At 41.6% G+C, this 14,551-nt stretch overlaps 1 protein-coding gene across 1 annotated transcript in view; it reads right to left on the reverse strand.

Moving 5' to 3' along the window:
• CFAP53 (cilia and flagella associated protein 53) overlaps positions 1 to 14,551 on the reverse strand; it is a 31,766-nt gene that overhangs the window by 14,250 nt on the left and 2,965 nt on the right. The window contains exons 2-4 of the mRNA XM_037034263.1: positions 9,869 to 10,098; positions 9,009 to 9,182; positions 1,713 to 2,016 (exon numbers count right to left, since the gene is read on the reverse strand). Of these exons, the coding sequence (XP_036890158.1) occupies positions 1,713 to 2,016; positions 9,009 to 9,182; positions 9,869 to 10,098 (708 nt within the window). The remainder of the gene's footprint in view (positions 1 to 1,712; positions 2,017 to 9,008; positions 9,183 to 9,868; positions 10,099 to 14,551) is intronic.

Consider the following 14,551-nt stretch of genomic DNA (forward strand, 5'->3'; position numbering starts at 1 on the left):
ACGATGTCCGAACAATACGGGGTTTGTTTTAAAGCAAAGACAGAGGGGATGGGAAGGACAGAGGAAACCAATATGGCAAAACATGGGAGCCACCAAACCCGAGAGACAGGTGCGTAGGGGCTCATTGAACTCTCCACCTCTGTGCATTTAAAAATAATAAAACATTTTAAAAGGTCAAAATGACACGACCTTCTCAAAAGCACAACAAAATCGTGATAAAGAACATAGCGGTGGCTGCCAGGAGTCAGGCTTGCGAGAGGTTACAACTGTAACGGAGTACCTGGAGGGAGTTTCTGTGGGTGATGGGACACCCTTGGGTCCCGATTTTGAGAGTGGCTACATAAATCTGTCTACGTTCCCGCGTTATATCCTTTACAATAAACCAGTAATGGTACATACAGACGACACTTCCCCGAGTTCTCTGAGTTGTTTTCATTAATCATCACACCTGAGCGGAGTCGTGAGCACCTCTGGCTTTGTAGCCAAGTGGGACGGAAGTACAGGTAACCTGGGGACCCGCTACTTGAGACTGGCAGCCCGTAAGCCCGTTGGGTCTGGCACCACCTCTGGATGCGTCAGAACGGAGGCAAAGTGCAGGGTGCCTCGTTGCTGTGCACACAGAATCAGAGAATTGTGTGACGCAAGAGAAAACCTCACATAGGTGGTGTCCGAAGTGCTGAGCGAAAATGGCTCCCTAGGTATCTGCTGCCAGAGGGCAGGTCCACGAGGCAGCAGAGGGCCGCCAGTTTGGTTCTCCCAGAAGAGCTGAAATATTTAGACATCTTCTAGTAAACACGTCAAAAGAAAACCATCTGAAACCCAGAGAAGGCTTCTAGCTTTCCTTTGACTTTTTTTATGGTTCCAAATTTCAAATCTTAGGATTTCCCAGGAAAATTATAACTTTTCCCTAAATTTAGTGGTAATAACATATCAGTTGTTGAAAGCTTTATACACATCATATAAAATTGCTACTTTTTCAAGTGCTTTCACACATTTTCAGGGAAAACTCTAATTTCTATACAGTAGGGGAGTGATTTCAACTTGTTTCATCTCATGGCACACATAAACTAAAATTCTGCAGCACATCAAAAATGTATTTTTTACTGATCTGACAAAAAATAGATACAATTTTGATTCATTCACATCAGAGGGCTACTGTTGTGTTGACTACTGTCATTTTTTCTTTGACAATCTAAGGGAAAAAAGGTCAGCGCCCATGACTAAAGTCAGGTGTTGCATATTTTACAAATTCTTGCGGCGCCCCTTTTGAAAATGGCTGCAGTTGGGGCAGCAACAGTCTTGTTGGAACAAAATTATTTACTTTGGGGACCAGAAGGTTACAGTAACTGTTGTACAGCCCTTCTTCACAGGATTTGGAAAGTGTCAGTTTACATATTAAAGAACAGGGATGTGGGCCAAATTGTCACCAGTCCTCCATAGCACTCCAGTGATTATCCCGTATCATCCCCTCCCCACCCCCGCACCAAACAAATGCCTTTTGCCTCATTTTTCTAAAGAAACTGAGACACAGTAGTTCAGTAACTTGCCCTATGTAATGGGATAGCTGGGCCATGAAGCCCAAGGCTCCTGTGTTGCCCTGCGAACCAGCCCAGGCCATTAGGCAAATGGAACAGTAACAGGCCTGCTAAGTGTGCCCCACACCCACTCAGCTGATCACCCCCACCCCCCCACAAGCATTTTAAAAGGCCCACCACAAGGCGCGCCTCCTCTTCCTCCAGCTGCCGCGCTGCCAGCCTTTGTGCCTGGAGGGCGGTGATCTGGGCATTCAGCCCCAGACGCGTGTTCTCCACCAGCTCTTTCTGTCTCCTCGCCTCCTCGCTGTCTCGCTGTTCCTTGGCTAATCGGTCTTCCTCCCAGAGCTTTGAGAACATCTCCTCTTCTACCAGTTTTTGCCTTTTCAGCTCCTTATTAAATTCAACCTGTGCTTTCCGCTCCTCGCACACCTTCTTCTCATGGATACAAGACAACTGGATGCGGAGCTCTTCACAGCGTTCCCTGAAGGGAGAATTTCAAAAGGACAAAATCAAACCTTCCACGAGGCACGGCCCTATTTGGGCACAGGTCTGTACAGTCAGCAACTGAAGAAGAAACGCAAATGATGGATGTAGGCCATCCGAGCAGAGAAAATATGTAAGGGAGCAGCAGGAAGGCAGCTACCATGACGTCACAGACAAAATACTGGTCCTGGGTCAGACAGCACAGGCTTTGAAACCTAGTTTTGGCATTTCCTGTGTGACCTTGCACCAAAAACTTGACCTATCTGAGCCTGGTTTTTTTTTTTTTAATCTGTAAAACAACTGTCTTTTAAGGTTCTGGTAAGTGTCAGAGATACTGGATGCAAACGCCTGGTGAATGAGTAACAAGAGTTCAATAACTGGTAACACATGATTCTTACTGTGGAGGAAATAGCAGAGACGTGGGTCCATTGGGCTCTGGTGGGAAGAGACCCCACATGCACATCCATGGAAAGGTCCACGGAGAGGCGCGTATCGTGGTGGAGCTTCCCCGTGGCCCCGGGACTCCTGGCGGGGCGCACGTCCACTGAACGGGTTTCTGCCCGAGCGGACTTTTCATACCCAGGCTTCTCTCACCATTCAAGGAAGAAATGCTCTCTCCATAAGTGCTCAGACCTCACCCTTTCTTTCAGTCTTGGTAACTCCATTTCTTCAAAAGTTCTTCATTGAGTGCCCTGATATTCAGCAATGTCTACACTTTAGAATTACTGAGAGACACATTCAAAATCCCCACTTCTTCCCCGCCTACTCCCAGGCCAGACTAGTTAAATCAGAACACCTAGGGGTAGGACACAGGCTTCTGCACTTTTTCAGAGCACTCAAGAGGCTCCAACACATAGCCAGCTCCTGAGGACCTGACTGAAGGCGAAGTATCAAGTCTTCCTGGTTTCTAAATCAAATTCAGCACCAAGAAGCTGGAGTTGGAGAACAGGCTCAATATAGAAATTTTGATGAAATTTTCATCTCTAGGACCGAAAGACAGAAGTCTAAACTCTCATTGCAAGACTGATCAATACCTCACAAAGTGACATCTATCAAATACTGTTGAGTACTGTTCACCATTTGATGAGGATTTATCTCATTTCCCTACATAAACTGGATTCGCTTTGAGTCCTGGGACTAAGGACTACATTTCAGGAATATATACCCCATACTACCTACCCAATGCCCAGTAAATAATTGTTGGTTTAACTGATACATAGTCAGACTTGTAGGAACATTAATGATCACCAGCAGTTACCTAAGGCTCAAGAGATAACAGAAGCTGAAAACACTAGGTTATCAAACAAAACAAAACACTTGACCACTGAAAAATGAATTCATATGTCTGAAATTCATCAGTAAAATTCTATCAGAAGTCTATCAGAGTCTTAACATTTGTGACAGCACAGATGGTCTCAAAGGTATTATGCTCAGTGAAATAAGTCAGAGAAAGACAAATACCATATGATTTCACTTATATGTGGAATCTAAAGAAAAAAAACAAACAAAAGTGACAGAGGCTTCTGGACACAGAAAACAGACTGGTGGTTGCCAGGGGGGAGGGGACTCGGGACTGGGTGACACAGTTGAAGAGATGAAGAAGTAGACACTGGTAGTTACAGAACAGTCATGAGGATACGAAGTACAGCGTAGGGAATAAAGTTAATAATATTGCAATGACTATGTATGGTGCCAGGCGGGTACTTGAAACTCTAGGGAGTCATTTTGTAAAGTACGTGATTATTTAACCACTACGCTGTGCATCCAAAACTAACACAAAATAATATTAAATGTAAACTGTAATTGAACAATTGAAAAATAAATAAATAATAAAAATCTAAGACCTAAGAATAACAAGTATGGCCTATCATACAACAAGTATGGCCTATTATATTTTTGCTTTTAAGGAGAATAATATCCTTCTTCCTAAATACAAGACTAATACATGCATTACAGAAAAACTGAAAAACATAAAAGGTCTGAAGACACTAAAAATACTTAATTCCACTACCAAGAAATAACTGCTATTAGAGTATTAGTGTTTCTTTCCAATCTTGTGTCTGTGCATTTTTACTAGAATTGGGGTTGTTCTGTATGGCTGTACATCTATATCAATATCTCCTTGTATCTTAATTTTTCTACCTAATATTGTATTAGAAATGTTTCCTCCCTGACTGATGTGGCTCAGTTGCTTGGGCATCATCTCACAAAGCAAAAGGTTGCGGGTTCCATTCCCAGGCAGGGCACATGCCCAGCTTGCCAGTCCAGTCCCTGGTTGCGGTGTGCCAACACGTATGTATGAGAAGCAGCCAGCTGATGTTTCTCTCTCACACTGATGTTTCTCTTCCTCTCTTTCTCCTTCTCTTCCCCCTCTTTAAAAATAAATAAATAAAATCGTAAGGAAATAAAACTGTTTCCTCAGCAGGTGTGGGCCAGGTGGAGGTGGGCAAAGGGGAAAACAATGGGAACAACTGTAATAGCATAAATGATCAAAAATAAAGAAAAATGAAGATACTAAACAAATGTTTTCTCAGGAAATATCCTTAAAAATAATTCCTAACTTCAAAAACTTACGAGTTTACTAAGCTGTATGATGTAGACTGGAACCTATGAACATATCACGCTTTACTGATACATTTCCTTTTTTGATGAACACATAGGTTACTTCCTTTTTTTAAAATCAATCATATCCCATTATTGATTGATTTTAGAGAGAGAGAAAAATATTGATTTGTTCTCCCACTTATTTATGCATTCATTGGTTGATTCTTGTATCAGTCCTGACCAGGGATTGAACCTGCAACCTTGGCATATTGGGATGATGTTCTAACCAACTGACCTACGCAGCCAGAGCCATATAGGTTACTTCTGACTTCTGTTATAAGATTGTAATAACATTCTTTTTTTAAAATATTTTGTTTATTTATAGAGAGAGGGAAAAGGAAGGAGAAAAAGATGGAGAAAAAGATCAATGTGTGGCTGCCTCTCATATGACCCCAGTTGGAAAGCTGGCCCACAACCCAGGCATGTGCCCTGACTGGGAATCGAACTGGCAACCCTTTGGTTGGCAACCCATGCTCAATCCGCTGAGCTATAGCAGCCAGGGTACAGTGAATATTTTTAAATGTACCTCTTTCTGCTTATCTCTGATGATTTCATTAAGATCATTCTCTTCCTTACTATAAAATCAAGTACAAAAACATTAAGGCAGTTGATGCCTGCTGCTAAAAAAGCCTGAAATAACACTATATAAAGGTGCCCATATCAACTATGTCCTCAGATCATCAGCTCTTCAAGCTTTCTTGATTATGTACCCCTTTCAGTAAAAAAATTTCTAAGTACCCACAAATACGATTATTATTTATAAACTGTATGCACTTGTTACTATAAGTTAATATGTGCAAAACATTAAAATTAAAAGGAGATAAAAAATAAACATCGAGCATTTTCTCCCTACATTCTACTGATTCGCCTATTCACTTGACCTTAGGAACCCCTGAGGGATGCTCTCTGTTCATCAATAACATTTGATAGGTAGCATAGCTATCTCCCTACCTCAAATATTACTGATAAAGAGGACAACTTTTTGTCTGTGAGTGCTTTGCGTGACACTTTCACACGTAAAATCTTCCTCCATCCTCGTGAGTACGTGATAACTCAGACGCAGCAGCAAGTGTTCTCACCATTTCAGAGTTAGAGCAATCGAAACTCAAGGAGCCTGTGTCCTCCTAAACCACGTGACCTGTGGCAGTAATATTATTGGCAAGTTACTGAGTTTTTATGTGCCAGGCATTGTTCTAAGCGCTTTACATATATGGATTCTCATAATCTCCATAAGAACCAGTGTTGCAGTGAACATTGGTGTAAGTTCCCTTCCACCATTACCATCACCCCCAGTTTGCCGAGAAGTAAAAGGAGGCACAGAGCAGTTAAGCATCATAGGTACGTCCAGATGTTTCGTGTGTGGAAGCATGGGAGAGAAAACCTGGCAGGCTGGCCCCGGAGCTCAGGTTCTTCGTTGTATCACCTCTGCCAGTCATTAAAAGGGACAAGACCACCCTCAAGAGTTCTGACCACACATCTCAGGGTGTTTGCTTAACAAAAAACATCCCAGAACAAAACAAAACCAAAAACTGTCTACCTTAGTCTGTGATTGGTCCAATCACTAATCGTGTACAAATATAGGACATTAAAAAGAAAATCACAGTGTACCAAAAGCATAGTCCATAAAAGAAATATTGATAAATTGGATTTCATCAAACTTACAATGTTTTTCTCTGTGAAACACCCTATTAAGAGAACAAAAAACAAGCTACAGATTAGGAAAAAATATTTCTAAGCCACATATCCCACACAAAGGACTCATATCCAGAATATGTAAGAACTCTCAGACCTTAATTAGCTAATCTGACTAGAGAATGGGCAAAAGACATAAAGAGACACTTCACCAAAGAGGACAATATACAGATGGCAAACAGTTGTTCAACATCACCAGCCACTAGGGAAATAAAGAACAGCCCATTGCAATTCATTTGCTAGTGTCCCCTTTGTCCTTCACAGCACCTTCTCCAGCAGCCAATAGGGAGTGTCCAAGCCCTACCAAGGACAGGAGGCGAGGCTAGACTTCAGAAAGGCCAGAAAATCCAAGTCTTATCCTGTTTTTGTTACTACAAGGTTGGAAACCTAGTAAAATCCGTATCTGTGGAACTCAAATTACCCATCTGCAAGATGTGGAGTAGCAAACCCTTTCCGGTCGTATGCATCCCTGCTCCGGTTTTCTTCCCTGGCCTTCTTTAGTTCCCCGAGCCCTGAAACTTGCCATCCCCTCTAGTTTGAGCAGTCTACTTTACCTTGTTAGCAGCTGAACCTGCAATTTGCATGCACTACTCACTGCAATATCCCCTCTTGGGTCTCTACTAGGAGGATTTAGGGCAGTCTAGGTAATTAGGAGCAACTTCATGGCAGAGAGAGAGGAGATGGGAATAGCTTTATCTCTGAACTGTAAGTCTTGATCCCTCCACACGCTTGGATTTGTTTCTTTCTCACATCTGTTGACCTTCGGATTTCTCACCTACTCAAATTTCATGTGCTGTGAAAAATGAACTCTTATAGCCCTAGCTGGTGCAACTCACTGGGTTGAGCACTAGCCTGTGAATCAAAGGGCTGCCAGTTTGATTCCTAGTCAGGGCACATGCCTGGGGTTTTGGGCCAGGTCCCTAGGTGGGGACGCACAAGAGGCAACCACACACTGTTTCTCTCCCTTTCTTCCTCCCTTTCCCTCTGTCTAAAAATAAATAAATAAAATATTTAAAAAGGATGAACTCTTATATTCCTTCTGTTTTCTACTGTAAACTCAGAGTTTACCTTTTCCTTTATCTTGGACCACTCTGTTCCAGATCTAGAGTTACACCATATACACCTGCTGCACTCATACTTGGTGCCCTGACAGCCTAAGTGACATTCTTTTTTTGTGAAGCCACTCAATAATAATACCAATTCTTCTCAAACACTTCCAAAAAACAGAATAAGAGATACCACTTCCAAACTCATTTACAAGGCCAGCACTACCTTGGCACCAAAGCTGGAGATATGGACAGTACAAGAAAATAAAATTGCAGGCCCATATCCCTGATGAACACAGATGCAATACAATACTAGCAAGCTGCACTGAAGAGCACATTAAAAGGATCATATAACATGGTCAAGAGGGATTTATTCCTGGGATGCAAGGATGATTTAACATATGCAAATCAATGCACGTGATAACCATCTTAACAGAAGGAAGGATAAAAATTATATGATAATCTCAAAAAAAAAGGATTTGGCCAGGGTGGGTCAGTTGGTTGGAATATCATCCTGTAGACCAAAAGGTTACAGGTTTGATGCCCAGTCAGGGCGCATACCCAGGTTGTAGATTCGATGATCCCTGGTTGGGGCACATACGAGAGGGTAACCAATCAATGTTTCTGTATCATATTGATGTCTCTGTCTGTCTGTCTCTCTCCCTTCCTCTCTCTCTAAAGGGATGAAAAAATGTCTTCAGGCAAAGATTAAAAAATTATAATAAATAAAAATAAAAAATATTTACGAGTGCTAATTTACAGTAAAGTATAGCCTTAACAGGGTATAACCAGTAGTTGTATTTTTAAATCTTGGTGATTATATACGTATCATTGTATAATGCAGCACTGAGGGGTTTTGTTTTATTTTGTGTTAAGAACACTTAAGATTTACTCTCAACAAATTCCCAGTATACAATACAGTGTTATTGCTTATAGTCACCACACAGCAGAGTAGATCCCCAGAACTCACCAATCTCCTAACTCAAAGTTGGTGCTCTGTGACCAACTTCTCCCCTTTCCCTTCCCTCGTATCCCCTGGGAACGCGCATGCTGCTCTGTTTCTACGCATCGAACTCTTTGTTTTGTGTTTTTAGACTCCATACGGAAGCGAGACCATACATTCTTTGTCTTTCCCTGTCTGGTTTGTTTCATTTAGTGTAATGTCCTCCAAGCTCACCCATGCAGGTGCAATGTTGGAAAAAAGTGGGAAGAGTGGGCACCCTTGTTTCCTTACTGACTTTGGAGGAAAAGCCTTCAGCTTCCCACTGTTGAATGTCATGGTTACTGAGGACCTGTCACATGTGGCCTTACTGTGTTGAGCTACATTCCATCTCTACCTAATATGTTGGAAGTTTTTTTATCATGGATTTGTCAAATGCTTTTTCTACATCTATTAAGATTTTATTTATTTTATTTTTAGACAGAGGGGAAGGGAAGAAGAGAGAGAGAAAAAGATCAATGTGTGGCTGCCTCTCATATGACCCCAGTTGGAAAGCTGGCCCGCAACCCAGGCATGTGCCCTGACTGGGAATAGAACTTGCAACCTTTTGGTTTGCATGCTGGTGCCCAATCCACTGAGCCACACCAGCCAGGGCTCCCATATCCTTTTCAATGCCCAGATTCTGTGTGTGTTTTCCAACATCAATACCTGAATTGCTGGTCTAGCTTTTCAGCCACAAAATCCTGTCTCTCTTTTTCTTTCTTCTCCTTCAATAATTTGATTTTCTCTCTCATTCTATCTTTTCTCTCCTCAATTGTTTCTTCTTTCAATTGCATTTCAGCAAAATACTTTTCTTCTTCTGATGCTAAAAGTTCACGGAGCCTGAAACAAAATGACAAACAAATAACTGTGATGTCACATGTACCATTTTAATAATTTTATTATGTTAAATTTGATTTCAGAAGTTCATGTTTATAAGTTTTGGAGGAAGAAAAAGACCAATGCAGTCTTCCATAAAAGAAAACCGGCTGCCATTCAGAGCAATGAAGAGACTGATCTGTGTTTTGTTTTATCTGACCCCACACAGATGAGATATGTAATGTTTATCTTCAACAAAAGAAATAATGAGCAGATGTGAATTAAAGTAACAAAATATAAAGTGGTTATTCTTTTGCTATCGTGATAATGTAGGTTATTGCAAGTGAAAATATAATTATTTTTTTAAAAGATTTTATTTATTTATCTTTAGAGGGGAAGGGAAGGAGAGAAGGAGAGAAATATCAATGTATGGTTGCCTCTCGTGAGTCCCCTGCTGGGAACTGGCCTGCAACCCAGGCATGCGCCCTGACTGGGAATCGAACCGCAATTGTGTGGTTCGCAGGCCCGCACTCAATCCACTGAGCTACACCAGCCAGGGCTGAAAATATATTTATTGATTTGGCAGGAATATGAAGATCTTGGCCATGATTCTCACTGTGGAATTCACTTGAATTTTTTTGATTGGTTGATCTCAAGTTGTGGTTTTAGGGCTATTTCATAGTCTTGGCCATCAGGTTTGTAAGCCTTACTTATTTCGTCTTTCTTCAGTGTTGATGATAAACCCTTGCGCGGCATCCTTGACTCTGGCTTTCACAAGACTTTTCACAAATTTGCGGTCACTGTGCTGGTACCAGTCAACTCTCAAGCGATCCCGCTCTATTGACTTAATGGAATCCAAAACAGCCTGATGTTTCTGATAGTTGCGTCGGATTCTTTCAAGATGTTGCTCAACCCTTTGGCCTTGGGGAGGCTTGGCTCTCTGAAAACAAATAACAACTATCACTTTTGATAGATCCAAAATCAAGAACTTTTTTAAAGATTTTATTTGTTAACTTTTAGAGAGAGGGGAAGAGAAGAAGAAAGGGAAAGCAGCATCAGTGAGTGAGAGATACATCAGGTGGTTGCCTCTCGCACGCCTCCAACTGGGGACCTGGCCTGCAACCCAGGCATGTGCCCTGACTGGGAATTGAACCGGCAGCTTTTTGGTTCGCAGGGTGTCACTCAATCCACTGAGCCCCACAAGGGAGGGCCAATAGCATCTTTTCAATTAATCATGACCTCCATCAATATTCATACTAAATAAAACTTGGTATATAAAACTAATACAGGGGATGGGGTTATAAAGGGGCTAAATGCCAATGAAAAAATGTGATAAAAAATAAATTAATACACCCTGTTATAACTGCAAAGTTTAAGTGGCTAAGGTGTAACTTGCTTGATTCTTTGAGTCTATATCTAAAAGCTTGTGAAATCAGTCTGAAATATTTCTCATGATCTGTCTGAGTAAAAGTTCATGGGATTATAAAGTAAAATATTTGAATGGAAATATAAGAGATTATTTGGCCAAACCATAGACATTAAATGATTTGCCCAAGGTGCTTCAAATAACTGGAACAGACCTGAATAGAACAAGAATTAGAGGTTTTCCAATTCCTCACCTTGATCTTGCCATTCAGTATCCCACTGATTTTCAGGGGCAGACAACATAGTTACCACCATCAAAACACTTTCAATTAAAAGAGGCTACTAACTAAGTACAGTTGGCCTTTGAACAATATAGGGTTAGAGGCACACCCCCACACATAGTCAAAAATCCACATATTAACCTGACTCCCCCAAATTTAAATTTTTCAGTATCCACAGGGAATTGGTTCCAGGGCCCACCCTCCTAATACCAGAATCTGTGGATGCTAGTTCCCTATATAAAATAATGTAGCTTACTGCATACAGTTGGCTCTCTATATCCCTCAACTCCCAACTGAATCAAAAATAGTGCAAGTATTTATTGAAAAAAATCTATGTATGAGAGGACCCGTGCAATTCAAACCTGTGTTGTTCAAGGGTTAACTGTATATAGGATGTGTATTAAATGAGTTGTGAGGAGGAAGCAAGGGAAGGAGAAAGGAAGAAGGAAAAGTAAAAAAGAAAAGCAAAACTAGTAGTAGAACCGTAGAAGTTCATTTCTATTTCTGTGGTGCCCAGAAGTTTAATACAAGGGCCATGCCCCTGACATTTTGGATAGCTTGGATTTCTATAAATACATTCATTTTCTACAAATATCCAGTCAAAAGTTGGAAATGCATACACCATTTTGAATATATAGGGATACATTTAATAAAATCACACGGACTCTATCTTTTTCACTGCTGTATTCCTAGCGTTGAATATAATACCTACCACTGCCAGGTTCTCAGTCTGAATGACAGGAAGGAAAGACAATGTTTCTGGGTGGACTTGATACAATCTCTGCTCCTCCTAAGCCACCATTAAATCCATGGTCTTGAGCTTTGTCTTTTCAGCCAGTGTGATCAAGTCAACCTTAAGTGAGTGGTGAGGCTCTGAGGTGCTGATTCACAGTCATAGAACTCTTCACTCATGGCAGGGAGTCAATCTGATCACTCACACTTAGAAGAACATCACTGTCAGAATTACCAAAATATGGGGGTGGGTATTGGTAAAGGAGTCTCCTGGGAAAAGAAAATCAACATCCGGAGACAGCTTGATGAACAGATTCAGGGTCAGGGTACACATGGTGATACCTAGATTTAGTTGAAAAGATAAGGCAAGGCAGAGGTGTGTTGAAGACAGAAGATGACATCTGGGGTTATGGCATGGGAAGGAGCTAATCCATTTCCGGGTTATTTAGAGTCTGAAGACAGTTAAAAAATTACTGTTATCTAACATTCATAACACTTTTTAAAGATTTTATTTATTTTCAGAGAGGGGAAGGGAGGGAGGGTGAGAAATTTTGACCAGAGAGAAACATCATTCAGCTGCCTCTCATATGCACCCCAACGAGGGGCAGAGCCTGCAACCCAGGCATGTGCTCTGACCACATATCGACCCAGCAACCTTTTGGTTTGTGGGATGATGCCCAAACACTGAGCCACACCAGTCAGGGCAGTACATTATACAACTGCAGATTCAGTGACACCAAAATCAGAGCAGGGCCGACACTGCACCTTGGGTGGGATACACAGAGGAACTCAGGCTCCCGGTAGCCTTGAAGACTAAGAACAGGAACCGAGCACCAACGTCGTTAGAAATCAGTGGTTTTGAGTCACCAAGTCAAGAACCCGGCTCTGCCCTGGCTGGTGTGGCTCAGTGGGTTGAGTGCCAGCCTGTGAACTGAAATGTCACCAATTCAATTCCCAGTCAGGTTGCAGGCCAGGACCCCAGTTGGGGGTGCGCAAGAGGCATCTGTTCAACGTTTCTCTCACACATTGATGTTTCTCTCCCTTTCTTTATTCCTTCCTTCCCCTTCTCTCGAGAAGTGAATACATAAAATGTTTTTTTAAAAAAACAGGCTCTGAGGTACATTTTGACTAAAGAGGGGAATGGGGTTACAAGGTGGTGGTAAGAAACAGCCCGAGCAGTAGCCGGGGATCAGGAAGCCCTTTAAGCTTGGGGCATGCAGGGGTCTGTGGTCAGGAAGGACCCAGTCTCTGGGTGAATGAGGTGCAATCTGTAGTTCTCTAACAAGAAGATGCCAATCCATGCACAGTCTTGTCTTAAGTCAAAACCAGCACTGTTTAATGGAAATATAATGTGAGACATCTGTAATTTCACATTTTCTAGTAGCTGCATTTTAAAAAGTAAAAAGACACCTGAAACTAATACAAAATAACACTGAATGTAAACCATAATTAAACAACAAAGTTAAAATAAAAAAGTGAAAAGAAATGAGAAATTAATTTTAATAATATATTTTATTTAACCAGTATATCCAAAATATGATCACTTCAATATGTGACTCTAGGCATATTTCAAGTGCTCAAAAGCCATGTGTGGACATGCTACAGGCAACAGAGCAAAAAATTCTATAACTACCTTGTATTTCCAAGGTCACTGAAAGTTTTTGTTACTCTAACAGCTCACATTATAGTTTCTAGTATTACAATTTACAATTTAATGTCTTGAAGAACAATGTTTTATATTCCAGGTTTGATTCTGGGCTCTACCTCTCTACCCATCACCAAAATAAATGTTCTCCTAAAAAACTATTTGGAGACGTGAATAACTGGGTACCTAGGAGGCACTCACCAAACTGGCTTATCTCACCTCTCTATGACTCCAGACATCACATCTTTTATTGCTTTTTCCTGGAGGAGTTGTTCGGCATCCGAGTCTCAGCTCTGGTGGCTTTTATTCTTTTTCCATCACCACTTCTCCACCTCTAACATCTTCACAGACCACACTCTGACATGAGACGCACTGACGCTGACCTTCTCCTTTTTATTTTTCTCTAAGCTTAAAGCATTAAATAGGCCTGCTTCTCTGGTTTGGTCATAATTTGGTGGAATAGAAATCCTTACTAGTTTCCAACACAAACAATGGATAGCACCAGCCCTGAGCTCTGTATTCGGATACTGAATCAAAAGTAGATAAATTTCTGTCCCTCATGAGATCTGTCTGTAATCATTACCTTGAATCCTACAGTCTGTAGAAAACTCCAGTTCACTGATTTCCCGACCTAATCCTACAGTTCTTGGACCTAGAGGAGAGGGAGCAGGTCTTTAAATTGACTGAGAATTGCCCTGACCAATGTGGTTCAGTTGGTTGGGTGTCATTCTGCAAAGTGAAGGTCACTGGTTGGATTCCCAGTCAAGGCACATGCATGGGTTGTGGGTTCAGTCCCTAGTAGGGTGTGTGTGAGAGGCCACTGATTGATGTTTCTCTCCCTTTGTCTCCATCCCTTCTTCTCTCTCTAAAAATAAATAAGTAAAACCTCTGAGAATTGCTATGTGCACCACAGAACATAAAACTGTAACCTTCATTATCCTGGTCTTTCTTCCATAAAGTGCCATCACAGACTATAGCATGTCAATCATTACCTACTGTTAACTTTTAGTGGTTTTATTCATGAGCAAGTTGTTTCTGCAGTTGGATAACAAGCAGCTCAAAGGCAGGGAACATACTTCTATTGAAGGGTAAATGTCCCAAAATCATTGTACTTAAAACCTGTATCTCCCACTGGTGCTGCACACAGCAGGAATAATACCCTTACAATTGCCTAATTACACGTGGACGTTTTCTAGCCTGTTGAAATACAGGTGCATGGACCAAGTGCTTGGGGTTCTGTGCAGGATCCATCAAATTCTGTAGCGGGCGGCATTCCGCTGGCTGCCTGTGACCACACCAGCCTTCCAGACAACGAACAGTCCTCTTGCCATTCAGGCCTGTGGGGACACTTCTGTTACAGTTGACTTCAC

Source organism: Sturnira hondurensis, unplaced genomic scaffold (genome assembly GCF_014824575.4).
Source record: "Sturnira hondurensis isolate 20B ecotype Veracruz unplaced genomic scaffold, ASM1482457v3 Scaffold0001872, whole genome shotgun sequence".
Classification (NCBI taxonomy): domain Eukaryota; kingdom Metazoa; phylum Chordata; class Mammalia; order Chiroptera; family Phyllostomidae; genus Sturnira; species Sturnira hondurensis.